Here is a 27861-nt window from a genome sequence, read left to right as displayed (position 1 = left end):
TTTTATGAGTTCAACAGGGGAATTTTTCTTAAAATATTAATCTTGAGCACTCTTTCGTCTATCAAAACTTCTTTTGTGCTAAATGTAGATTTTCTTTGCTTAACATCTGCTGTGTATTTATTCTTTTACAGGTAACAGCTCCGTCGGAAGGGTCGTCTAGTGGCAGTCCCAAATTCGCCAGTACTCCAACTTCCAATATTTCTACGACTCCGAATACTTCTAGAAGTGCATCCCCAACAGGAACGCTAATTCTTGATAGCGATAATGTAAGCATGTGCCTCTTACTTGTAGGTTTTGTTGTTTGACGATAGTAATATACCTGTGATCATTTCTTTTAAATAATCTAGGATGAGATTGAGGATGATAGTGACAAAAAGGAAACCTCCAAAAGCCCTCCGGAAACACCAAAGAGTGCCAAGCAAAAGCCGAAGGTAAGTTTTTGTTTAAATCGTTCAAACTGACATGAATATAATAAGTGCTACAGGAGTGATTAATTTATCCTTAATTTATCAACTTGTTTTGTTGTCAACCTAAGATACTTTCTCACACAATAAGCTTTTAAATTACTTTAAGTTAAAATAAGTTAATAAGCATTTATTTGGTTTCATTTATTTTAAGTAGAATAATCTACAAGCAGCATAGGTATTTATGAAAACATGGCGTAGCGACCTAAACTTCATAAAGTACTACATTTTTTCCACACAATCATTTCTTCATTGAAGTTCTTATTTATGATCGAGGTGTATACATGATGTGTGCGAGTCCTTTAGCCTTGGTATCACATCGTTAACATATGTATTGCTTGGTTATGGGTTTGGCTTCGGTGTTCAAATGTTTACTTGTCCAGATTTGTGACTGAGGTTTGTGCATGATGAGTGCGAGACCAAAGTGAAGCTAGCGTCGGATTGGCAGCGTCGGATTGATATTCATTGAGATTCAGAATCATTTCCGGGGGAGGTCAAACAGGTCATTCTACTAAAATCCTCTTTGTCCCCTAACGGTGGTAAAATCACAAACGAATTCCGATTAAACTTTCTTCTCTGATTTCTATTCATGATATACTACGCTCTTAGTAGAATACACTGCCTATTCTCGACGAATTTACGGATTTTGATCTCAGCCTCGGATTGGACTCGTATTACAAGTCACGTTCAAAACATTCAACTGACAACAACAGACTGACGATTTAATTTTTATCAAATATTCAATTTATTCACTTCTAACCTTCATATAGTGAACTCGATTTTACTTTTAACCTTCGTATCGGAATCTACATTTCATGATACTTGATTTTGCTCTCAGCCTCGGATTGGACTCGTATTACATCTCAGCCTCGGATTGGGATCGTATTACATCTCAGCCTCGGATTGGGATCGTATTACATCTCAGCCTCGGATTGGGATCGTATTACATCTCAGCCTCGGATTGGGATCGTATTACATCTCAGCCTCGGATTGGGATCGTTTTCGATTCAAAGTTGTTTTATTAACTGATATCTAAGGAATGTTAACTTTATAAACTTGTTCTTGGAAAGCGTGATAGTCAGGGTAATCAATAGCCCGGCAAGAAACTATAGCTTTAGAATCCGTGTCCAATAATACGAAGCTTAATAAGTTTTGAACTTCGATTTAAAGAGATGTTTACAACTGCTATTAATTTTTTTTTTTTTTTACTTTTATCAATCAAATTAACCATGAATCAACAAATTTGCTATATCTAATGCCATCGCGATGACAACTGCAGGCGGCGATAATGTAAACTTACTAATTTGCACACGTACTTACTAATTTGTACCCACCTATACAAATTTTTAGCTAATTTCCTCGAGCTTGAATATTAAAACTTTTCGATTAAATAATTTAAACAAATGGCAAGGTGTTATGAAGTATAATTCTATGAGCCTCACACCACCTTGATTTCATGTCTGCATTGTTTATTCAGTTAAATGTGTTTCTCCATATCTTGTCAAGAAAGATACCTTAATGCCAGTGATCTTTATCAATCCACACGGCTCGTGTTTCACATCTAAATTCAGTTCCATTGCATGCAACAATGTAACCGGGGAAGGGAAAAGGTCTTTAAAATGTTGAATCATATTTTTTAAATTTAATATAAAAACATGATCAATCCGAGGCTGAGATGTAATACGATCCCAATCCGAGGCTGAGATGTAATACGATCCCAATCCGAGGCTGAGATGTAATAGAAGTCCAATCCGAGGCTGAGATGTAATACGAGTCCAATCCGAGGCTGAGAGCAAAATCAGTATCATGAAATGTAGATTCCGATACGAAGGTTAAAAGTAAAATCGAGTTCACTATATGAAGGTTAGAAGTGAATAAATTGAATGTTTGATAAAAATTAAATCGTCAGTCTGTTGTTGTCAGTTGAATGTTTTGAACGTGACTTGTAATACGAGTCCAATCCGAGGCTGAGATCAAAATCCGTAAATTCGTCGAGAATAGGCAGTGTATTCTACTAAGAGCGTAGAATATCATGAAGAGAAATCAGAGAAGAAAGTTTAATCGGAATTCGTTTGTGATTTTGCCACCGTTAGGGGAAAAAGAGGATTTTAGTAGAATGACCTGTTTGACCTCCCCCGGAAATGATTCTGAATCTCAATGAATATCAATCCGACGCTGCCAATCCGACGCTAGCTTCACTTTGGTGAGTGCGAGGCCCTGTGTCTCGGTATCCCATCGTACCATATGCATTGCTTGGTTTACAAATTAGGCAATTGTGCCAAAATGTAATAATATCACTGATAACATCTTAATTCCTCCTCTAGAGAATTATTTCACCTGGTGAGACAAGGAGAAGAAATGCTAGGCGCAAAAAGCAAAAAGCTTTGAAAAGAAAATTGAAACAAGATGCTAGAATGAATAGCTTTACATACATGTCAAAAGCCTGTAAAACTCTTGAGGCTAAGAACAGTGACATTCAAAAGTCATTCAATGCAACCGTTGTGCAAATGAAAGCTGTTCATAAAAAGTATGAAACTCTGAAAGGCCTGCTAGATAATGTTCAATCTGAAAATCAAAGTATCAAATCAACTTTTTTTAAATCAATCAGAACTGATCAACTTACTTACATTAAAGATGAATTTGGTTCTGAATTGATTTTGGGAAAAGGAAGGTTTGGAATTTGCAAACTTATGCAGTTGCAAATAGGTGGAGAAAGCTTGAAGGTTGCTGCAAAACATTATGTAGGGGACACTAGTGAGGAAATTGTGTTTAAAGAAGCTCAGCTTTTGTTGCAACTTTCACATGAAGCATTTCCATATCTTTTTGGTGTTACACTTCTTAACTCAAATCATGTATTGGTCCTAGAATTTTGCCCAACAGCCGAGGGTAAGAGACATTCTCTTACTATGCATCAGATGCTCCAGTTGAAAAATACTGCAATTCCAGTACTTGACTGGCTTAAACTTCTAATGAAATGTGCCAATGGGTATGCTTACCTTCATTCAAAGGGTATTATTCATAATGATATAAAGGCCGATAATGTTTTGGTCATACAAGACAAATATGGGTCATCACACCCAAAGATAATAGATTTAAACAAAGCTGAGCACATAGAACAGTTAAGGCACTCATCCAAAAGAGAAATGTCTACCAGTGAGAGAGAAAAACGCAAACTTATGTATCCACATACTGATCCTGCCATATATGATGGATTTTACCTCCCTTGTAAAGAATCAGATGTATATAGTTTTGGTTATCTGACTAAGCATGTTGCTAAAGTCACTAGATCTGAATTGATATCTAGGCTGTCAACCAGCTGTATGAGTAGATATAGGAGGCCAACATTTGCCACAATAAAACAGGACATTTTGTCTATTTTGTAATAATATATTTTTGTAAGCTTGCATCTTATAAAGTGTAGAATTTATTATGTCACTGATGCACTAATAAACAAATAATTTCATTTTCACTGTTTGGAATGTAAATGTGTGTTGTTTTTTTCCCCTTGTTATATCTATTATTTAGATGATGAACTGGATTTCAAAGTTTGAGCTTCCAACACGAGTGAGTAAAAAGTTCATTCAGTATAATCAGGGATGCAGGGTTCTTCATTCTATATGTGCTAATGTGCTTTAGTATGTTAAGGTGATGTCATTGAAAAATATTGGTATGCTCTCTTTATGCAGTGCACAACTGAACAGCAGGAGATTCCCACTTACACATTTCTAACATTAATTTTCTTTGCCAGTTCTCTGCATCAGTGGAATTGGGTATCAAATCTAGAAGGTTGAGTGCAAATATGGTAAATGAAATGATAAGGGATGTTTGCACCAGCCTTCTAAGCCATACAGATCGTGTTAACAAGGCTGAGCGGGTCCAAATAGCAAAGCTGCTTATAGAAAAGTATCCATTCATGGCTGACAAAGCTGTTCTTGATGGTGCAACACCATGGGTAAGTAGCTTTTTTCCAAGAGTGTTTTGTTGGTTTATCTATAAATGCCTATCCAAAGTTGAAATTGATTTCATAGATTTCATACACATTGAATTTCATATCGCATTGTTTATTAAATTGACAATTACTGTATCAAATTCAGGAAAGGCCTTTTGTATAGAATTAGTATAGTCTATTGTCTATTTGGCAGCCGATTTTCAGTCCATCGCGCAACTGAAATGCATAAAAAATATTAGTTCTTAAGGCTTTAAAAAATTTTAAATATGTTTTTAAGTACAAAATGATAGAAATTAAATGTTTTGACATTGTTTTGGCTGTGTTGCCATAGCGACTTAATGCTATAATTGTACTCCTCTCGACCAATCAGAGTCGAGTAATTTTGTTGAGTGTACTATAATATGGCTAATAGATCATTTCAGCATTGTCCTTTGTACAATATGGCATTAGAATGAAATTCCTTGGGCAAGCCCTCAAGCAGTGCACATTAGGTCTGAATACGGGTGCAAGTTTGTTTTTTTTTAAAATATTTTATGTTCTAAAATTATTGTTAATTAATTAAAACTTGAAAGTTTCTGAGGTCATTTGCAGGCTTTTTCTGTTTTTCTACCCCTAAGAGAGAAACTCACTGTCTAAAAATGCCTCCAAAATATATAATATATTTTTCCGAGTTCCCAAGGAATGCCTGCTGCCGCGCATAAAAGAAGCATTTCCACAGGGTTACCCACAATTGTATGTGATATATTCATACCAGTAATTACCAAAACAGCTCGTGGAAATTCTAAGTAGTTTGGACTAGCAAGGTCGACAATTCTTGCTTTCTCGTTGGCATTTATGAATATCTTACTTGCAACTGAGGCTAACCCTGTGCAAATACATCTGCAGTAAAGCAGTCATGTAAAATTTCTGCAGTCATGTTTTGAATTTAAAAAGGGTCTATTGCCATTGTAAAACTTATAAGAGTTTAAGAAGCCTATTCTTTGAGTCAGAAAATCGTGGGGCCCCTGTACTTTACTGCAGGCCAATTGTCTGGCTGCAAAAATATCCCAATATTCTCATAAAGAAAGGAAAATAGATAATGAAAGCAACAGCACAGCAGCTTTATCCCCTGATCTTCTCTGGATTCAAAGAATATAGACCTGATGGCTTTTCTATGACATTCAACAATGATTGAATTACTTTTTATCTGCATGCCTATGTGTGTTATGACTTTTTGAAAGCATTTAAAAAGTTGTTTTTATGTAGTTAAAGTTATAGTTTACAGTTTAATAGACCCTTTGCCAAAATGTATTATGCTTTTGTTTGAAGTGCAAATTTCTTGCTACTTCTTTCTCTAGAATCTTTAATTGATGTAACTGTTTTCTTAAGAGGAAATAACACCTTAGTTTTTGAAGGGTCAATGCAGAATACCACTTCTATCAGATGTCCTCGTGGTATTCATACAAACTTTCATGACATGCAGTTGCTGTGGTATTTTTCATTAATTCTTCTCAAACATTGGTATTTCCTATAACAATTTATTTCACACTACAACTTGTCCATGTCAAACAACTTGCCTACTTCAGCTATGAAAGCTGGAATGTGAAGGTGTAAAAAGCCTAATTTTATTCCTGTTTTAGAAATGTTCTTGAGGCTATGGTGCAGTCCAAGTTATCCATTGTAGTATACTGTACCGGAAGTCAAAATTACCTGTGTTCTGATTGGTCGACCAATCAGTATGAAGTATAGCTTGACAAATATGTTTAGTTTTTGAATGTGGACATTTTGAATTTTGACTTCCGGTACAAGTCCAAATGGACAACGTGCACAGGGGTGTTTCTCCTGGTAGTGAGGAAGGAGCAACAGAATTCTACCCCTGGGTTCCTGAATATAGTAATGATATTGTTACTTTGAAACTGATTATCAGAAATCAAAGAGTAATTGTATTACTGTGACTACTTAGTTAACCAAACGCAGGTTTGGATTTCCTTAGGGTGCTTTGGCTTTGAAGGTAAGTGTACAATAGCTAGATGTCATGTAACCTTTCTCATTGACAAAGAAACTTCTATTAAAGATGAATTTGAGACTTAACATTATTGGTGTGAAAAGCTGGATCAGAGTTGTCCATTTTATTATTTTATTTCATCAACCCATGTTCTTTGGAGTTAAGTTACCCCTTGAATTTACTCTTAAGTATAACTGTGTCTTCAGTACCCTACTAAAGCCACATCCTATGTAAGCATTTTAAAGTGGAAGGGTGAATCAAGCAATTAAATAGGGTCGTATTGGCACCTCCAGAAACCCTAAATCGTCATGCCTTTGGGGCATTTTGACCCCAGTAGAAGGGCTGAATTAAACAATATGAAAGGGTCGTATTGGCACCTCCAGAAACTCTAAACTGGCATCCTTTAGGGCATTTTGACCCCAGTAGAAGGCCGAATCAACCAATAATATGGGTCATATCAGCTCCTCTGAAATTCATTATAGCCCCCCCAATTTTCACATCGGCCCCCCTTTTATGTCCTTTTAGCCCATTTGTGGGGTCTATTTGGCGCAACAAAAAGGGGCCAAAATAGCCCATCAAAGAAAGGGTTAAATTAGCCCTTTAAAATGGTACTATATTTTACTCACCGAAATGACCCTTTTTTTTTTTTGGGCCAAATTAGCTCTTTCCGATTTACAGTGTGCTTTTTTAATTACCTTGGTATAAAAAAAAAACTAATTAAAACAAAACGCATTAAAAAATATCAAACCCTTGGTAATTCGTTAGCAAATACAGTCTTAATTCTCTGTAAAAAAACAAAAAAACACTAGAGCTTGGGGAAAAAAATTAGAGGATGGTTGATCGTGCAAGAAAACATATGCGAGGTCCACAGCTTTAGATAGTTTAGTATCATTATTATTATTATCACCTTCATTGATTTTTTTTTTTTGCCCGGTAACCTTGGCACATAGACCTCACTGTCTGGTGCAAACGACAAAAGAATTCTTATTTTAGGCATATCTCCAGTTATTTAGAAATGATGCTTTCAAGTGCAGGCTCTTTTTATTTTATCAACTCAAACGGGAAAACAGACAAAAGGCTTAAATAAATTATTCAGTGATAATTTAATTATTTAAAGTTCTCAAGATGAGCTCCAAGAAACTATAAAATATCTAGCCACCCCTCTTGTTTGGGAAGATGAAAAATACATTGAGTATTCCGACTTTTTTCTATATTTTAGCTTCGTCGGTCCTTTGGAAATCATAATGGCGTACAAAGAACATATTTACAAACATATATACATGAGAGGCAAATCTCCCGTAACAATCAGAAAATGCATAAAATAATATCGTCCTTGTAACTTAATACTGTGGGGCTAAAACCTTTGTGGGCCTTCATGTTGTGATCACACGAATGCAGTCGTGCGGAATATATGTTGATTTAACACGGTGTTTTGTGTTTAGTTAAAAGCCGATATGTTTTATATATGGCTAATCTTCGATCCAAATCAGCAATACATTTTGTAATTTCATTCAATTAATTTTCCGTTCCATGATTAAGCCGAGAGCTCTTATGATGCACTTGATTTGAAAATTTGAAAATTCAAGGCACCAAACTGAACATTCTCTATTTGTCAGGTTAAAGATACACCGGTTTTTAATCCTGGCAAGCACCACAGAATCCTCGTCGAAAGTAGACTTTTAAAAACTAAGTCCTATTTTTATTGCTATCATACGGCACTCGTTATAATCAGTGGAACTGAAAAACAGGAGATGTTGACTTGTATCAAGTCATCTAAGTCGTAAGCTGCTTTAGTCTTTAGAAATACAATTGACTTATTCACTTACTGTCACTCGTCCAAGATACTGTTAAGTTGAATTGTCTTTACTGGTAACGCTTTTGGAGATGCTGAGAGCCAGTTAAATGCGATGGAATACGCTTCGTAGAGCACTAATCTGATTTATACCATGCAACGTGTCAGAGGCGAAGAACAAGCGACATCCAATTGCCAGATATTTATATTCGTTGAGGCGGGCAATAACACGGTAACAGCTTTGAACGTGCTCAACTTTCTTTCTTTCTTTCATTTGGTTATCTCTATATTATCTATGCGGTTTTTTACTTTGCTTTTTTTTCTTCTTATTGAATACGTACCTCTTTATTTTACTCACCCACAAGCACATGGTCTCCTGAGCACAAAGGGATGTTCAATAACGTGCAGGAAACATATAAATGATTGATTCATTCTTTTGAGCTACATAAAACCATCATTATTATTCGAGTGGTTTTACTTTGTCCGTGAAAAAATAGCAAGACTAATGCACAGTAGTAGACACTAGTTCCGTCGCTTTCTTTTGTGTTACTTTGGCTTGATCACTAATTATAAGACTTTATTTCACGGCCCAAGTACAATTGGCACTCTAGTATGGAATATTGTCTAGACCACTCGAATGACAAGTTCAAAGTTTTAGAATGCATCAGTAAACTGGAGCTTTTTTGACTAAGCCTGAAAACGCGAGGCTTGCTTATATTCAAACCCTTTATGCTTGCTTTCAATATATTAGTTTTAAATAATCCTAGTATACACTTAATTAGTGTTTTGATAAACCTCTTAAAGGCTACCTCAGCACTTAGTGCAAATCTCAGCTCTGAAACCTTTCCTAAAGTAGAAAATATAGTCCATTTTTCGAAGGAAGAAATTCAAGTTCCCATTCCTAGACAGTATAAATGCTTTTAGATTCATTAAACAGAGTTGGGATTAGTAGTAATAATCTCTTGATTATTAACGGAAACATGATGTACTGATACCCTTGTTCACGCACGGTCGAATGTAAAATTAGGAATGTTAGTTTAGGAAGATTATGTCTTGCACATTATATGCCAACCTGTTTATCTATATGTAGATGGCTGGTGACAAGATATTAAAGTCATTTAGTAGTGAGGAAAATCATATTAGCCGTTGTTAATTATCCTGTAAGAAGGAAATTTTATATAATACATCCCTGGCAAGGGGCTAAGAGTTACTAATCAGTCACTCCACACCGCGGAATACTTTTCATTTTTTCGCTGTGAAATAAATCAAAGGAAGTCGAATATATTTTATGTTTCTATGAATAGCTAACCTTTTAATGGATTTGCCCTTTTTTTATATTTATTACTTTAGTCGCTCCCCCGAAACTGGTTAGACCAAAAGCCTTTTAGTACCAAAACGAACTGATTTTTAAGCTTCATTTCAGTTTACTACGAATGTTGAAATGACAAGGAAATAGAAGATTAAGAAAAGATATAAGAAGATATGATGACATGACGGTTCTCCTAAAATCCAAGTGACTTTACCTATTTTTACATTTGGAGACATGAAACCTAAGCCAAACCATTCTTACTCAATATTGTTTTTAAGAATGTCAAATGCCGGAAACATTTTCAATTTCAGTTGAATGGAACAGAACAGCGTTGATCACGTTATTTAAGAATTAGTTTAGTAGGGGTGAGGCAAGAAATAATTGTTAGGAGTTTATCAGTAGGCACAAGGAAGATCGTCCTCCTTCACCTTATTGACTACTTAAGATGCCAGATACCGGGGTGTATATGTGTTATAGTGTGGATCATTGCTATACGGAAATAGATCAGTATTGCTCATACCTTTGAACAGACAGTACGACCATGCATTACTGCAATTACGCAGTTAACACGGTCTAGATAATTCAAAATATCATAGAAAACCGACTGGATGCAAGAGTTGTTTGATTAAACGTTTTGTTATCTGGGGATTAACATTTAATTGTGTTTACGAAACAGAACTCAAAATCATGATTTAACTGCTGTCGTGCATGGCGCTGTAAGAGTTTGAGTCATGTTGGTGGCAATGAGTGTGATGGCCATGATAGGATGATGATGACGATTATGATGGTGGTGGTGGTGGTGGTGGTGGTGATGAAAGGTATTCGGTCTACTTGCTTTATTAATGCAATCAAACATCTTTTAACTGTTAGAGCGGAATGACTTAAAAGGAAGTGTATTAAGGCGTCATTGAATGTCACGCAGACTACAATCATCAGTAGTTGTTTAGCAAATCAGTTTATTGTGCCTCTGGACGAAGATGTAGTTGCATCATACAACTAATACCAATTCTGCAATTCACTAGCTAATAAGCCCTCGTTAAAATGTTGACCAATCAGAAGAGACAATAGCTGCATAGATTGTCAATATTTACCAGGTGATCTGATGAGGGGCGCAAAGATCGAAAAAAACTTATCAATCCCATCAACCACCGCACACTCACTGCACTTGAGCCTTTGGTAGCTGCCATCTTGTTGAAAAAGAGACGCTGTCTTAGAAATTTAAGGCTTTTACTATAGTTTTACAGCATCCTTGACTTTGCCAAGAACACTAGGAAAGCATAAAATGTGAATTTTGTAGTTAAATCCTATCAAGGAGTAGAGAAGTTTTCTGGTCTTCTTCGAAAGCGTTTAAGTGGATCCTTTAATAAAACACGAAGAATTGCCAGACCGAAAAAGGTAAAGTTCATGAAATTCTTTAAAGTATAGAAAAATTTAATTAAACCCTTAAATCTTCGGCTGAAAAACACTTTTCCTCGCATTAGTATTGTCAGCCATTTTGTTTTGTTTTGAGTTCAGTTTTCCCCTACTAATCGAGGACTGGGTGCGCGGGTGGCGTGCGCTGCTAATGCGCCGCCTCTCACCAATGCGACGAGCCGAGTGACGATCTCGATGTCGTATGTGAGTAGAGTTGTTTGTTGGTTCTCTCCTGTACTTCGAGGGTTTTCCTACGGGTTCTCCGGTTTTCCTCCCTCCTCTAAAATCAACTACTAAATTTTAATTCGATCTTGGGCTTTCACCCGAAGCATGGCGGATAGTTCCGTTCGTGATTGTCCCACTCTGTGATTACAGAGAAAACTGGTAGATTATAAAGACGCATGGGATGGATTTTTCTTCCGAAAACGGATTCAAAATCCGATTGGCTAATTGTTTTTCCTCAGATCAACGAAAATCAATATATGTATTCTATTCGTCTTAAGCCATGACTATTTCAACAAAACGATAAGATCAAAAGCTTAATTAACTTTCATGAGCGGGTTACTTTATACGGAAGGTGAAAGAATTCGTTCAATATCAAAATGAGAAATGAGATCAAATCTATGTATGCAGCAATTGCAAATGGATATTAAGTTAAGACTTTAAATTAATGCGTCATAGATCATTATCAGAAAACTCCCAAATTTCGCCTAACAAGCTAACGAAATTGCTACTACGATCGACCCTACAAACGAAGTACTAAAACGAAGTAGTAAAATACTATAATACTTAATAAATCAGTGACAGCCACATTGTTGTCGAGCAGTTTCTTTCAAAATGTATAGCTTTCGTCTTTTTAAGATGTGTAACTAAATTCAGTTGGGATGAATTTGAAGTAATATTTCAAACACGCGAGAGAGTCCTTCCTCCGATTTCCAAACACCGAAAAGTGAGTTGAAAAAACGAGGCGCAGCCGAGTTTTTTTAACTGACTTTGAGGTGTTTGGAAATTGGAGGAAGGACTCTCTCAAGTGTTTGAAATTACTTCTCAAACTCATGAATGTTTCTTGGAGAAAATCAAAGAAAACGTTTACAAAATTTAATGCAAATTAAGAACACATTTCCAAACCACCGTCACAGTAGTGATTTGCTTTGTTTTCTCTTCATTAATTATTCATGAGTATGAGAAGGAAGAATGTTAACCTAGAAGTAGATATTATGACCAGCCTCTTTTATTTCTTGTAAATAAGTTTTTCTTAACCTCAGCTAAGAACGAATCAGAATAACTAACCTTTTTTTGTTTGCTTGATTGAAGAAAACAATTACAGCGGCTAAGTTTCAGACGATTTCTAGTTTCGTGGACCAACTATTGCATGGTAATCGTTTTACTGGCTGATGATCTCATGATGTCATTCTGTCAGTGCACTAGGCTGAAACACTCGGATAACGAGACTTTTAGATAAAAAGGGATAATGAGGGATGATAAGGATTTTTATGGAAGGTGACAACACTCAACCTGTCCAATTAGTATATAGTCAACATACGCATTACATCTAAGTCAATCGGCCGCTAACTCACTGGATGAGAATTAATAACGATGTATTGCTTGTTTTCCTTACCTTTTCCCGTACATAGTGTTAGGAAATAATCAAATCAAATGGATCGCGGAAATTGATCGTAACCTTGAGATATTTAACGCCAAAGGGTATAAATGAAAGAAATTTTTGCTTTGAACTGATTAATGTTGAGTCTAATTTCCTTTGCGGTAAACGGTCATGGGTTGTTATAATCATGCACTATACTTTCAGGAAATGATCTCTCCAGTGTCATGGATGATGATGATGATGATGATGATGATGATGATGATGATTGCGAACACACTTTGAGATCATAAGTAATGATACAGTATATATGAAGAGCCTTTTTCAACTTCGTACCGCTGTGTTTCTTGATTGCAGACTCAATTACTCAGGCTTAGCCTCGTTTCAGTGTAAAAACTCACAAATACTAGCGGTAAAGTAAAGAATGCATGTCTTCAACAATAAAAACACTTTGCCAATACAACGGAGCTTCACTGGAACTTGAATATTCTACACAAAATCGAGGTTAACCCTTAGCCTGAGCAATAGATATTTTGAAACCTTGGCATCAAAGCAGAAATGATCACATTTTACTCATTCAAACAGTATATGTCTCCTTTTCGGGGCAATAAGCCTGAAGCGAGATGACGTTTTACCCCCGACTCTATACCATAATAGTTTTTAAAATTCTTTCGTATTAAGATTTTTGATTCCTTAGAGAATACAGGAACAATAGTCATAACTAAAGAACAAAAGCAGTGTGAAAAGGATTATTGTCTAGAGACGGGGGTAAACGTCATCTCGCTTCAGGCTTATTCACTTTCATAACAAGATTGTCCACCACTTTTATATTTATAGATATAGATGTGTAGATAATATTTTTGATCAAGTCCCTTCGTATAATGTAGATTTTAATCAGTTAGACTTCCTATACAGATTATAGGCTTTAGGCGAATTTATGATTATTGCTAAGATTGATTTAAAGAAATTGAATTCTAGACTGAATTTGATATTGTACACCAGTGATTTATTATTTTTAAAGTTAGCTTTTCAAATAATAAATAAGTTAGTTTTGAAAAGTTGAGCTCTCTAGACTAAGAGTCATCTGAATTTTATTATATTCGATGCGATCATCTCAAAATATGGGGGTCTTTCCTCGTGTAGCAAGCAAGCATGGGAGGCAGCATGGTCGAGTGGTCATAGCGTCGGTCTCGCAATCCGGTGGTGCCGGGTTCGAGTCCCGCTGTGGCCACTAACTGAGACTGTATTTGTTCCGATTCCTGATTAGTTCAGATTCAGCTTCTCGACCATGATTGTCAATAGCCAACTGGTTTGCCTCCTTGCCAGTTGGGATTCTTAACACGCTTTATGTTCATTTAATCTTTCATTTCAGTTTATTAATCGTAGGAGGGCCATAATGGAAACTACTGGGTCACCAGTAATGTATGTCACCCTCGGTAAATAAAGTCAATTTAATTTAATTTAATTTAATTTAATTTAATTTAATTTAATTTAATTTAATTTAATTTAATTTAATTTAATTTAATTTAATTTAATTTAATTTAATTTAATTTAATTTAATTTAATTTAATTTAATTTAATTTAATTTAATTTAATTTAATTTAATTTAATTTAATTTAATTTAATTTAATTTAATTTAATTTAATTTAATTTAATTCTAATTTTAATTTAATTTAATTTAATTTAATTTAAGCTTTTATGGGTTACGGTTTTTGTATTGAAAGGTATGGCTTTACTCCAATTCTAAAAATCATTAATAATTCATGAGGAAAACTGCCAATCAAGAACGCTGTAATGATCATGTGATCTCATCTGTGTATGTCAATACAGGGCCCAGTTGTTCAAAGCCCGATTAGTGCTAATCCTGGGTTAACTCTTAATAAGACCTATAGAGTTAATCCTGGATTATCGCTAATCCAGCTTTGAACAATCAGACCCAGGTCAACAATCTAAAAGCTAGGGGCGGCATTTATTAATTACAGCTCCTAATAAAAAAGTCTTTTCAAGAATACTTTGAAAAAGGTCCCTAGGTTTTAGAAGCCATTTACAGATTTCGAGTACGTGCTGTATCGGGTTTACGGAAACGCGAGGCCGCAGCCACTCATTCTGTAGACTACACATATTCCTTTTTACAGTTCTGTAAACGGAGTATTCACTATCTTGTGGGCGTTTTATCGTCTTCATGCCTCAGGTGCTTTTAACACCAAGAAAGAGCCAGAAAAATGAAACTGAAAACGAAAATCTTGCTCCATTTAGCAAACCTGCAGTTGTACTGCTGGCGCACACAAGAAAGTTTGTTGGATCGGAGAGAGCAGCAAATAAAGGCTCCGAGTTGAATAAAATTCTAATCAAAATTAAATGACTTTTGGGAATAAATAGTGAATTGCGCATCAGCAAGTTCAGGATCAGTTTTTATATTATATGGATATTATTAGATTATAGCTCATATATTCCTCAAATGTTTTTAAAAAATTAAAATACCCTCATTCTGCATGTCTAATATTTACTTACTTACTGGTCATTATGTCTGCTGGCACGTAGAAGGGTAGCAATTGCAATAACGTAACAAAGGAAATGTCGACCATAAATAAATATATTTATCCAAGCCGATTGCATTAGGGTTGTGTTTTCAAATAGAGGATCTATATCTATTTAACCTGGAATATTGTCAGTTCTGCATGTCTTCTAATTGCATTATATTGGCTACATCAAGTTTAAATGGCGATAATCGTGTTAACATCGATATAACTTTAGTTGTGGCATTGAAAGGATTTTCTGGAACGAATTACCGCGCGGTGACTGGAGTTATATTTACTAATATAATTCTACGCGTACTTTATAATATCATCATATTTGGCTTATTGCTATGTGAATAAACTCAGCAATCCGTGGGGCTGGGATGGTCATGTGCTATCTTGTACAAATAGTCGAGGCCAGGATGTTGGGTTTTACTGATCGATAATATACCATATAGTATTTCTACCGATGTCGCGATCGTCAATAATAAGGCATGGAAATGAAATGATTCATAATGATAAAATTATTATTATTATTATTATTATTATTATTATTATTTACTATCGTCATCATGTAGTAAATAAAATAATTTAAAAAATGAATCTAGGCGTTTAAATTTCTATTTGTTGCACCATGAATTCGTACCTTTACACATTGCGTGCGTGTTCTTCCGATACTTTTCCTTTTTAAGAGTAAGCTTTTCCACTTTGCTTGGAGTACCAGTCAGTTCTTTCGCTGACAGCAACGTCGTCGTGCAAGGCCGTGAACCACAGAAAAAGGAAAAAATGAGTTGAAGTCTAAAGCATGGATTTCATTCTATTTATCAAATTTCAGGGGAATCGTAGAATGATGAACTAAGTGCCCCCACAGGGTTTTGGTTTTTGATAACTCAGTGGTATACACTTGTTTCAATAAAGTTAGTCACCAAAAAACCTAGAAGGCTGAGATCACTGAGGATCATGGGAAGCTTTTAATATCAAACAAGTAAAGCTTTTGATACAATTTGCAGCTTGAGGATGCTCAGAAGAGGTGAGACTGTAACTGGTAAAAGATCTAAAATCCATCAACAGTTATCAAAGCGGTTGAAACATGTAAAATATAACTACCCATAATCCTTGTTGGTCTCAGCTTTGTAGCTTTTCAGGTGACTAACTTTATTGAAATAAGTGTATACATATATGCACAGACTATATAGAAATTAGTGAATCGATCTGCCGATAGCCGACTAAATCAAAACAAATACCTCGTACTTCTTGGTGCCGATCAAGATAAGCCAGAGGCTTTCCTCAACATTATAAATTTACAGTTTCGCTGATCTTTGAAGGATTTTTTGTAATAATCTAGAAATTTTGCCTCGAGAAATCACCAATGTCTTAAAATCGTCCCACGGACTTCTAATGGTATCTGTAAATAGGTAAATTATAAACTAGGCTAAGTCTGAACAAATGAGTCTGTGGTCTTTAAAAAACCTGTATTCATGGAATGCAAAACTGGTGTATTTTACCTGAGTAGTCCTTGTTTCTTATTAGTTCTTAATTGAATAAATAGAGGATATTACATGGGCGCGCGGAGACACGAAATTTATCTTCGAGTGTTGAAAAGATCTCTCACGAGTGAGCGTAGCGAATAGTGAGAGATTTTCAACACGAGAAGATAAATTTCGTGTCTTCAAGATTATTATAATTATCCATAAAATCAACTTAATAAGCTTTTCATTATTATAACTAACTAACTAATAGCTTAAATACACATGGTAACGATATTTTCACATGTAAAAATAACATGTTATTTTCACATGCGAAAATATCAGTTTTTCGAAAAGGAGAAATATAGGGGTTTTTTTATGGATAATTATGTGATAACGTTCGTTATCGAAGTAACTACTTATCTGATTATCTTAGTAATCGTTATCATTACCAAAGCTACGCACTATGCACTACGCACTACGCACTTCATGTTATTTGTATTGTTCTTGAAAATGGTCAAGAAGACATAAATTTGCAACACTTTGTTAAAAAACTTCGAGTGCATACCGTAGCAGTTGGGTCAAGAAAATAAACTTAAAGTGCTTATAAGCCTTTGCACAATATTTTCAGAATTGATTCTTTACATAGTGGATAGTTGATTGTGAAAATATTTCGTCATTTGAATGTCGGGTCTTTAAGATACGAAGGTTTTTATTCCCAATATGTTAATGACTATGACGTAACATAAGAGATCATTTAATATACAACACTGCACTCGTTCTGGATTACAGTATCTTAAAAGCATCACCCTTTTACTCGTGACTCACATAAAGGTTCTTACAAATTTGTTTTCAAAAAATGTCCAGCGTTCGATATTAAAAGTTGCCACAAAATAACTCAAATCCCTTATGTTACGTCATAGTCATTAACATATTGGAAATATAAACCTTCGTATCTCAAAGACCCGACAAATGACGAATCATTTTCACAATCAACTATTCACTATTTAAAGAATCAATTCTGAAAATATTGTGTAAAGGCTTATAAGCACTTTAAGAAAGATTCTACCCAATTTCGTAGTCCATATTAATCTTAAATGGGGTCATGGCAAAAAAAAAGTTGTTAATTGACTGAACGTTCTGATAGTAATAGCATATGATACTATGAAAAAAAGCTTATTTCATTTTAAGAGATACATGTATGGTACCTTAAAAGATGTCATATTTGTGTTTTATGTTAAGTTAAACAATTGTAAATAAGGTGCTAGCATATGATGCTATAAAAAAAGCTTATTTCATTTTAAAAGATACATTTATTATTTACTGGCCAGGCGAACCGGAAAACTGTGCCTAGCGTCTTAGATATAGGGACCGAGGCCGTTAGGCCCTTGAGCATAAGATTCCCATAATACTTTGTAAGCTTTGATAACACAATAAAAGCCGCTGATCCTGTCGGATCTCATAACATGATGGCAAGAGCTAGCCGATATATCATTTTATTACACTTTTCGGGTCGATATCTGTGTGATAAAGCCGTGAATAAAAAACATATCAGTGAAGTGATACAATATCAATACACGGTGAACTGGAAATTGTAAATTTTGTCATTTTATCGACCCTAAATAAAAACGATTTTAAGAGGGGATGTCAGCAAAAATCGAACATTTTGTGGCAACGGTCGAAAAATCGATTTCGCTCATATTCTAACCTTAGGTAGGCCTTATTCTAACTAGAACCACTATGTAGTTTGTTTTTAAAAATATCGCTTATTTTACGAGAAAAACGAGAAAATTGATTTTTGCGGATTTAAGCCTTTTGACGGCGGAAAGAAATCGACTACTTCAGAGCCTTCGCGTCGCAAAGAAAAGTAATTCAGACATATAAAACCATTATAATCTTATCAATTGGTATCTAAACTTGTTTTAGGAAAATGTTCAGCTATCTCAGTTTCCTTTTTCAAGACGAAAAAAAATTTTTTTTGACCCATACATTTTACAATACCAAGAGTATAGAAAGTTTAAAAAAATATTTTGGTATGTGCTATATAAAATAATGGGCTAAAATTTGGGCTAGTTAAAGTTAAGATGCTATATAATCTTATTCCACTGAAATTTGGTTGGGTAAATTATTTATCGCGTAAATAAAAAGCTTGAAATTCTTAAAAAATTCAGCGATTTCTCTGTCGGCAAAGATCAGTCGATTTCAATAGTTCTGCACAAACAACGCAATAAATCCGAGTTTGTTCGTTTTTCGAGCAATAATCTAAAGCAAAAATACTTTAAAAGGCCTAAGTTATTATTTTTAAGATAACGAAGAATCTTTTGAGGCTCAGATTCAAACACGCTTTGCTATTCGCGACTGAGAAGTGGACTGAGTATTGTAAGCAAACTTGAATAACTAACAAAGTGTCTAACGATTACAGTAGGGATTGCTCACCATATTTTCGGATTACTTCAGACTATTCTGCTTTAACCGTTGAATATTATTTATAGTTAGGTGAAGAATAAGTAGTCGTTCTATTTTTCTTGCTCCTACCATGATAAATTGGGAAAGGACGGTAATCTGAGATGTAAACATGTAATCCACAATGCATGCCGCTTAAAACAATACACGTCACCAGTGACACCAAACTGACAGTGACATCTGATTATAAGATATCGTCGTGTGTTTCATATTTTTGAGATGAATTTCCTAGGTAACTGAGGATAAACTAACAAACTTTACCTTCAAGAGAGACAGACTGCAAATACAGGTGTTGACTAATTCTTGCAGGAGATGTAAGTATGGCTTCTTGCGTCTTGTCTTAATGTGAGACGTCTCAAGCTCGAAGGAGGCACAGATTTCCTGAAGCATTTGGATTGAAAAAGATGATAGCTTGGATTTGGATGCCATTTCGCAGATATTGTAATGATCAAACATGATTGGATGTTTTGCAGAAACCAGTTCCATTACTTCATTCATTACATGAAACAATTCTTTTTCTTTGTTTTCCTCATTTTTCTTCATTTCATCGTTGTCTTCGTCATCAGCTGAGCCTAGCTTCTTTTTTCTTGCCAAACGCGAGAAAAAGCCTGCAATTTGTTGCGACGTAAGATATTCATTCTTATTGAACATACTTGAGCCATCTTTGTTTTTGGCCCTTCTCATGGTCTGGGCCACAGCTGCAGGATTGGCCTTCCTTCCAGTTGATTCTCCGTTTTCAAAAATATCGGTTAGATAGTTTTTCTGTGCTTCATTAAATCTTTTTCGTTTTGCTGCTGATTTTAGTGCCCATCCTTTAGGAAGCACTTGATCATGATCTAGATTGACGGTAGTGTCCCCATCTATCTGAGGAACGTCAGTAGCACCATGCTCTAGCTTTGTAGCGTACATAATCATAGCTCTGTCATACAGAGTTTCATGCTCAAGAACATATTTGTGGCTTCCATAATCAATATGCTTTTCGAGAGAAGAATATCTCTGAAAAGACATAATACAGCCTTCTTCGGGGCAAAAGAATAACGCATTTTCGTCATCTCGACCAATTTTCGCGCCCTCACTATCTTCGTCTTGGTTATCTTCTGTTAAGTTGACATCATCATCATTATCATCATCGTCATCATCATCGTCATCATCATCATTATCCTTAACTTTTTTTACCTTCTGCAGTGACTCAGCTTTAAGAGCGGGTTTTTTTGTCGGCATTTTTCTTGCTTTGATGGAAAGAAAGGTAACCTTTAATACTTCATAATCTGGAATCTTGTTGAGCTTTGGCAATTTGTTGGGCAGATTAAAGCTACTCCAAGGCATAAATTTGCCAGCACCAATTTCATAAGCCCTCCAAACTGTAATTCCTTCATTGCTGTAAGCGATGTTGTTAATAAAGCTCACACCTTCCCATTTTTCTGATAAGTCTGGAGAAGCTTGAGCGCCGCACAGTGTTACTCTTACCCCAGGGATTCCTCCAAATGACTCCATAGCACACTTCATTTGTTGAGCAGTATCTATATCATGTCCTGAGTTTAAATACTTCTTCATATGATTCTTGATAGTTGCAGCCTTTCTATCGCATGCGCCTTTGCCGCCCTGCGGGTCTGAGAAATCAATGCGCACTAGATTAAAGTCATTTTGTGATGCAACCTGATAAATGCCAAGGATTGTCGATGCAGAATGATAACATCCGGCATTATCTTGTCTGAGGTAAAGAGAGGTAATGTCAGAAGTGATGCTCTTAAGTTGCTGTAGAACGTCGTCAAAAATAGCCAGAACAGCAGGACTGTCCTGAATGCAGCTTTCAAATATATGTACAAACGTCAACATTTTCATTTCTCCTTCATCTGTTTTGGTCATGGCAACAGTTATGTGCCAGGGGATCCCGCGCTTACCAAACCAGTCTTGCTGGCTTTCTCGGAACTTTCTTGGCAAAAACTTCATTGCCCAGTCGGAAACTAAAAGCACTGCCTCCTTTCTTAAATCTTTAATAATTTCTTGCCTTGCTTGATCTTGATTAATTGATCGTAAAAGATGGGACTTCCAGGCCTCGATGTTCTGCGCGGACTGGGAGATCAAGAACTCCATTTCTCCTTTATCTTCCAAGGTGCATCTAGTGCTTTCTACTACGCATTTTATTTCTTTCAGAGTTACAGGAAATAAGTTACATCTATCGCATTTCAGGTCATGCTCGTGGTCACAGTCAACCATGTGGTCATCTTCACTTGGATAACTTAGGGCGTGCGTTCTGCAATGATCTGCAACTTTTGAGCTTTTGGTAACGTGAACCTTCAACAAAACATTATAACGATATTATGCATGTATTTCATGATGCTTATTGGTTTGGAGCTTGGGATTTTACTGCAGCGTGCGCTTTCAATAATGAATTGTTGCAGAATAACTGAAAGTGAACATTTAGTTTACCTTATAGTCGCCTTTGAAGTAACGCTTTGCTAGTTTGAGATTCTGCTTTATTTCCTTCGCCCAAGTAAGCCCATTCCCGTAAGTGTCTCCAAGCTTTTCAACCAACTCTTCAAGATCATCAAAGGCTTTTGCTCCAAGTGCTGAAAAGTTGTCTAAGCCCTGTAAAGATTTGCGTATTGAAGCTGAACATACGCTGAGAACTCTGCATAACGAACTACGACTCATTGGTTTGAAACCTGTCTCTTGACAATAGCTTTGGTACTGACAAATAATTTGCTCAGGTATCAAAGATCGTATAACATTTGGGATCCTGATTTCTGTTTGTGACGATAACTTAAGCGTTTTCTCGCCAAATGGCAAATCTTGTACAATATGTGAGCTGGTAATGAATACAATGAAGTGCTCAAGCTTTTCTGGTTGAACGTACATTCGCGTGTTCTTAGTGGAAGGTAAAACTGCCCCTCTGCCGTGGAGTAAAAGGTGGTGTCTTGCAAGATTGAAGCGATATCTTGTCAAACTAGGTATCCACCTGCGAAGCTCTTTAAAACTCAATTTGTCCGCCATGATGGATAATATCTGTCTGCGGGTGCTCCAAGAACTGCTGTTATTGTAGCATTCAGATAAAGCCTCCATAAGGGAGTTATCAACACTACATTTATTAGACTTCGTTTCTTTCAATGCAGAAAATAGCATTTCAGAATCTTCAGGAGCAATCTCCTTCAGGCATGCATCTACAACCTGTTGCGTTTTCCGGATATGAAAACGCTTTGTGCGCTCTGATGTTTGTTCCCATGGCAACAAAAGAGAATGACGAATAGGGCTAATGTCCCGTGAACAAAGGAAGGCATTCAATTTTTCTTTTGGGGAAGGAACAACCTCCGTTTCTTCCACAGTGACGGATAAGTAAGAAGATTCGCTTGGTTGATACAGACTTGTAGGCGTGGAGAACTTTGGATTAAACGTCACCTCCTCCTTTTCGTCCTAAAATTATTTAACAGAAAAAATAATTTAAAAAAATATAAGAAAATGAACGCACTTCTAATTCTGATTTCATTTATCGGTAGAATACGTAAATTCCCGACCCACAAAAACATGTAAAATACGCATTAACGTTTTGTTGATTTTCAGAGTTTCCCACTTCCTCTCCATTCCCTTCCCACTCCCCTTCCCATTTCCCGCTCCACACTTTTTCATATTATACCAATCCGCCGCCACTCGCGCCGCCTTTACTAATTTAATCTGATTACCAAACCGACTAACAAATAAACAAATATAAAATAACCAAGGGTTTTGAAAACAGCACTAACGCACAAAAATCATTTATTTTAGTAATAAAAGCATTCCTTCAGTTTTCAAGGAGAAAAGATATTTACCAGCGACAAATTACTTATTTGCTCAACAATCCTCTGTTCATCCAGTTCCTGTCTTTGGGAGGCGCTGGTGGTGACCGGAGTCTGTGGATCGGAGTCTTCGAGTTGTTTAAGAGTTTTTCTGCAATTTATGCACATTCCTACAAGTAAATGAAAGAAACATTTTTATTACTATAAAAGTATTTCATAGAAAGAAAAAATGCGCAAATCAAACCTCGAGTATCATTAGGAATGCAAACTTGTTACTGACCTGAACCTACTTGTAGGAATACCTCAGTCTTATTTAATATCATAGACGAATCGGATTTTCCTATTCCTCTTTCAAATCTCGGCCATTTTCCTTTGGTCTTTTGATGCTTAGATATTTCAACAGGTACTCTGCACCTTGTATTGCAGCCTCTTGTCCATCCCAATCCTAATTTTGAACGATGGAATGGACATATTGACCACGTATCAACATCATTTGGACAAACAAATATGGCTGCCCGACTCAAGATCAAGTCAACTTCATTTTCGGGGCCAGAGAACGCAAAGGCGGTCTTGTGGTCGAAAATCTCCTTTCTGCAGGCCAATAAAGGGATTATGGCAGTATCTCGTTTCCTGTCCTTTGGATCGAACCCACAGCTTCCTCCAACCAAAAGTTTGTTAGTTTATCCTCAGTTACCTAGGAAATTCATCTCAAAAATATGAAACACACGACGATATCTTATAATCAGATGTCACTGTCAGTTTGGTGTCACTGGTGACGTGTATTGTTTTAAGCGGCATGCATTGTGGATTACATGTTTACATCTCAGATTACCGTCCTTTCCCAATTTATCATGGTAGGAGCAAGAAAAATAGAACGACTACTTATTCTTCACCTAACTATAAATAATATTCAACGGTTAAAGCAGAATAGTCTGAAGTAATCCGAAAATATGGTGAGCAATCCCTACTGTAATCGTTAGACACTTTGTTAGTTATTCAAGTTTGCTTACAATACTCAGTCCACTTCTCAGTCGCGAATAGCAAAGCGTGTTTGAATCTGAGCCTCAAAAGATTCTTCGTTATCTTAAAAATAATAACTTAGGCCTTTTAAAGTATTTTTGCTTTAGATTATTGCTCGAAAAACGAACAAACTCGGATTTATTGCGTTGTTTGTGCAGAACTATTGAAATCGACTGATCTTTGCCGACAGAGAAATCGCTGAATTTTTTAAGAATTTCAAGCTTTTTATTTACGCGATAAATAATTTACCCAACCAAATTTCAGTGGAATAAGATTATATAGCATCTTAACTTTAACTAGCCCAAATTTTAGCCCATTATTTTATATAGCACATACCAAAATATTTTTTTAAACTTTCTATACTCTTGGTATTGTAAAATGTATGGGTCAAAAAAAAATTTTTTTCGTCTTGAAAAAGGAAACTGAGATAGCTGAACATTTTTCTAAAACAAGTTTAGATACCAATTGATAAGATTATAATGGTTTTATATGTCTGAATTACTTTTCTTTGCGACACGAAGGCTCTGAAGTAGTCGATTTCTTTCCGCCGTCAAAAGGCTTAAATCCGCAAAAATCAATTTTCTCGTTTTTCTCGTAAAATAAGCGATATTTTTAAAAACAAACTACATAGTGGTTCTAGTTAGAATAAGGCCTACCTAAGGTTAGAATATGAGCGAAATCGATTTTTCGACCGTTGCCACAAAATTTCAAAATTGTTCGATTTTTGCTGACATCCCCTCTTAAGCTCTTTATATGTGATAACCTCTATTTACTAATTATACCGGCTTTCTACTTTCTACTTTTATTATCTTCTACATTATATTCACTAATATCTATTCAGTAGCTGATTGGTTGACTCTTCCATTACTCAGTCACTGATTGGTTGACTCCTCCATTCCTCAGTCACTGATTGGTTGACTCTTTCATCCTTCATTCGCTGATTGGTTGACTCTAGGTCAACAAGTTCACTTCGAGTCTGTATTGAATATACTTCCATTCCCCAGTCGCTGATTGGTTGACTCTTGGTCAACAAGTTCATTTTGAGTCTGCTTTGAATTTACTTCCATTTCTTCAAATGTTCGAAGTTTGATATTCCTTTTCTTTCCTTCTTTCTTTCTACATGTTGATTTTTCTCTGAAAAGTTCCTTGAATCCCTCACGATAGGCTTTCAGAAAAATAAAGTATATACAAGGATTAACAGCAGAGTTTAAGTATCCAAGATATTGCGTGGCAAAGGTAATAGTACTCACGACAGAGACCTTGCCAGGGGGATATTTCCAACGCCAGATAAAATTGATTGTGAGCAAGAGGCAGAAGAATGGACCCCAAAGGATCAGATATACAATAACAGTTATGGCGGAAAGGTAAAATATTTTCTTGTTCCTACGAGCAGTAGTATAGGGAATGGGGGTTCCAGCGCAATCTCAACACGGGGTAAGACCCGCGTCAAAAATCCACCTACGGACGACCCCCACTCCAAGTGTGGTTGAGGGCAACAGCGCACTTAAATATGTTAGTCTATATATGGAGTGCGAAGAATGTAAGAGAACTTTTAAGAAAGAAGCGGATTTGAAAAAGCATTTGAAAATGAAGACGAAGTGTATGAGCAGTTATGATTGTGGATGTGGTAAGAAGTTTGAGACTAAGGTTAAGTTGTTTTGGCATTGTCAGGACTGTGAGTACGACTACGACGACCTAAAAAGTGCTTGGTATTAGGTATAAAATATTTCCTATTATATAGATGGAATCCCAAAGCAACTTCAGCACGGTGACAATACCCGGTAACGGTGAGATTGACGTTAGACAGTTTTGGCGTCAGTCAGAAAGGAAGGTTAAAAGGACTCTCCGAAAAGGTATAGAAGAATTAGGAGCCCTGAAAGCGAGCATAATGGTAGAAGTAAGTTTGTCAAAAGACGAGGTAATGACGACAGCAATGTTGCGATCAAAGTCGTTAGTGATATTAGAATCCACGAATCTGGATAGGTCACTCAGTGAAGCCTTAGAAGCAATAATGGAGTCGCTGTCTAACTACACGAAAGAAGGATCGGGTTGGACAGTAGAGGAGGTTGAAGGAATAGAGATAAGTATAGCCAGGTACGTACCCATACGAGGGGGGAGTTACGTACCGCTACCAACGTGGGTAGAAAGGAAGAGGGCTATTGTAAACGTGAAGAATGAAGACAATCGATGCTTTATGTGGGCAATCAGGTCTGCACTGTATCCAGCAGAGAAGGATCCCTGTAGGGCAAGTAAGTATCCCACAGATGATTTAGAGTGGGATGGTGTGGAATTTCCCATGCAGCTGATAGACATCCCCATATTTGAGGAAATAAACGATCTAGCAATTAACGTTTACGGAGTCAGAGAGCAGACGATAGTACCGTTAGTTCTGTCAAAAAGTAAAGGAGAGCGCGTACATTTATTCTACCACGGCGGACACTACTCATGGGTTAAACACATTAGCAGACTATTCTACAGACATACTAAGCACAAAGGCAAAAAGTACTTCTGTGACTGCTGCTTGCTGTCATTTACATCCTTAAATGCCCTAAAGAAACACGATGAGATCTGCCGCGGAGTCGAAGAAGTGGCGCAACGGATCCAGATACCCACCAACAAAGAGCTTTCATACGCAGACCATCAAAAGCAGATGCAGGTGCCTTACGTGATATATGCAGACTTTGAAGCGTTGATAACTAAGGAAGAGCAGAAAAGTGGTGCCACGAATAAGGTGGGATTACACGAGATCTGCTCCTTTGGTTACATAGTAGTCAGATCAGACGGTAAGGCCGACCCTCCTGTGATTTACCGAGGTAAGAACGCAGCTAATGAGTTTCTAGAAGCATTGCGAGAAGAGGAGGGGGAGATTAGAAAACAATTAAGACGTCCAAAGAAGATGGAATTTACCAAAGAGAACCAGGAGGCTTTTAACAAGGCAAAAAAATGCCACATTTGTCAACATACGCTTCTTCAGTTTGGAAGACGAGCCAAGAAAGCGTGGGATGAAGATGGAAAGTATCTAGGAGAAGCTCATTTTAAATGCGGGAAGTATGCTAAGAAAGGTGAGAAGCCGGGAAAGCCCTCCACGCACTGCATTCACTGCCACAAAGCATTTGTTGAGGATTTCTATGTGGATAAGGTTAGGGATCACTGCCACATCACGGGTAAATACAGAGGAGCGGCTCATTGGAAATGCAATATAAACTTCAAAGTAAATCCAGACATGGAGATTCCGGTGTTCTTTCACAACCTCCGCGGTTACGACTCCCATTTGCTACTACAAGGAACAGACGGCTCCGACGTCAAATGCATACCCAACAACAAAGAGCGCTACATGTCCGTAACTGTGGGTAAGCTAAAGTTCTTAGATTCGCAGCAGTTTATGGCGGACTCCTTAGCAAACCTCGTAAAGTATAACACCAACTTTCCCATTTCCAGTCAATATGGCGCGGAAAGGAAAGGAGTCTACCCATATGAATACATGGATTCCTGGGATCGATTCAAAGAGTCCCTACCACCCAAAGATCGCTTCTACAGCACCCTAAACGAGTCCGGTATAAAGGATGAGGAGTACCAGCATGCGTTAGACGTGTGGGAAAAGTATTCCTGTGAGAACATGGGGGACTACCACGACATCTACCTAAGGTCTGACGTAGTGCTGCTTGCAGATGTTTTCCAAAGCTTCAGAAAGATGGCTATGGAATATTACGGATTGGATCCCGCTAATTTCTACACGGCTCCTGGGCTCAGCTGGAGTGCTTTGTTAAAGAAGACAAATGCGCAGTTGGATCTCCTAACGGAATACGACATGTATCGGTTTATGGAAGACGGTATTCGTGGCGGCGTATGCGGGCCCAGCCGACGTTACGCCCGCGCAAACAACCCCTTAGTAGAGCACGACCCAGAGAAACCAACCACATACATTTACTACCTGGATGCGAATAACCTTTATGGTTGGGCAATGTCACAGTACCTACCTGTGAGAGACTTCGAATGGGATCCAGTGAAGCCGATAGACTTCTACATGCAGGTAGGAAAGGAGGAAGACAAGGGTTACGTCTTAGAAGTGGATCTGGAGTACCCAGAGCGCCTGCACGACGAACACAATGAGTTCC

General features: G+C 36.7%; 3 protein-coding genes across 10 annotated transcripts in view; 1 reads left to right on the top strand and 2 right to left on the bottom strand.

The window, feature by feature from the left end:
* LOC116301842 (cholecystokinin receptor) overlaps positions 1–27861 on the bottom strand; it is a 56975-nt gene that overhangs the window by 6868 nt on the left and 22246 nt on the right. For 2 of the 5 annotated variants that reach the window (XM_031710986.2, XM_031710994.2), the window contains exon 1: positions 15674–17074. The gene's annotated coding sequence lies outside the window, so the exon portion shown is untranslated. Of the gene's footprint in view, positions 1–8223; positions 9213–12201; positions 12714–15673; positions 17075–27861 lie in introns of those variants that run through there. The other 3 variants (XM_089038561.1, XM_031710988.2, XM_089038562.1) reach the window with 3 other exon arrangements.
* On the top strand, positions 15–4559 carry LOC148905781 (receptor-interacting serine/threonine-protein kinase 1-like). 4 transcript variants are annotated; one of them, XM_089039455.1, is made up of 5 exons: positions 15–266; positions 348–431; positions 2789–3450; positions 3990–4028; positions 4213–4559. In XM_089039455.1, exons 3-4 carry the CDS (start codon positions 2879–2881, stop codon positions 3991–3993), a joined length of 576 nt encoding a protein of 191 aa, XP_088895581.1. In that variant the 5' UTR covers positions 15–266; positions 348–431; positions 2789–2878; the 3' UTR covers positions 3994–4028; positions 4213–4559. The 4 variants fall into 4 exon arrangements, 3 of the variants coding, with proteins under 3 accessions (XP_088895581.1, XP_088895579.1, XP_088895580.1); XR_016121604.1 differs by lacking the exon at positions 2789–3450; XM_089039453.1 differs by lacking the exons at positions 3990–4028; positions 4213–4559 and having other exon boundaries at positions 2789–3850.
* LOC148905780 (uncharacterized) lies at positions 18930–24094 on the bottom strand. Its single transcript, XM_089039248.1, has 4 exons — positions 23007–24094; positions 22760–22896; positions 21387–22367; positions 18930–21251 (listed from the first exon to the last, which is right to left on the bottom strand). The coding sequence occupies exons 1-4, from the start codon at positions 23047–23049 to the stop codon at positions 19185–19187; spliced, it is 3228 nt and encodes a 1075-aa protein (XP_088895374.1). The 5' UTR covers positions 23050–24094; the 3' UTR covers positions 18930–19184.

The sequence above is a fragment of the Actinia tenebrosa genome, unplaced genomic scaffold (assembly GCF_029948245.1).
Source record: "Actinia tenebrosa isolate PJP-AT-01 unplaced genomic scaffold, QUT_ActTen_1.0 PGA_scaffold6__47_contigs__length_16458017, whole genome shotgun sequence".
Taxonomy (NCBI): Eukaryota; Metazoa; Cnidaria; class Anthozoa; order Actiniaria; family Actiniidae; genus Actinia; species Actinia tenebrosa.
The sequence above is the reverse complement of the archived record's forward strand: the minus strand, read 5'-3'. Positions and strand labels throughout refer to the sequence as shown.

Excerpts from the sequence above, each read along its gene's own strand:
- LOC148905781 (XM_089039453.1), top strand. The coding sequence starts at position 2,879 with ATGAATAGCTTTACATACATGTCAAAAGCCTGTAAAACTCTTGAGGCT.
- LOC148905780 (XM_089039248.1), bottom strand. The coding sequence starts at position 23,049 with ATGATATTAAATAAGACTGAGGTATTCCTACAAGTAGGTTCAG. Across the intron at positions 22,368-22,759 it reads AAATAAGTAATTTGTCGCTG|GACGAAAAGGAGGAGGTGAC; the intron begins GTAAATATCTTT and ends AAATAATTTTAG. Across the intron at positions 21,252-21,386 it reads ACTTCAAAGGCGACTATAAG|GTTCACGTTACCAAAAGCTC; the intron begins GTAAACTAAATG and ends GTTTTGTTGAAG.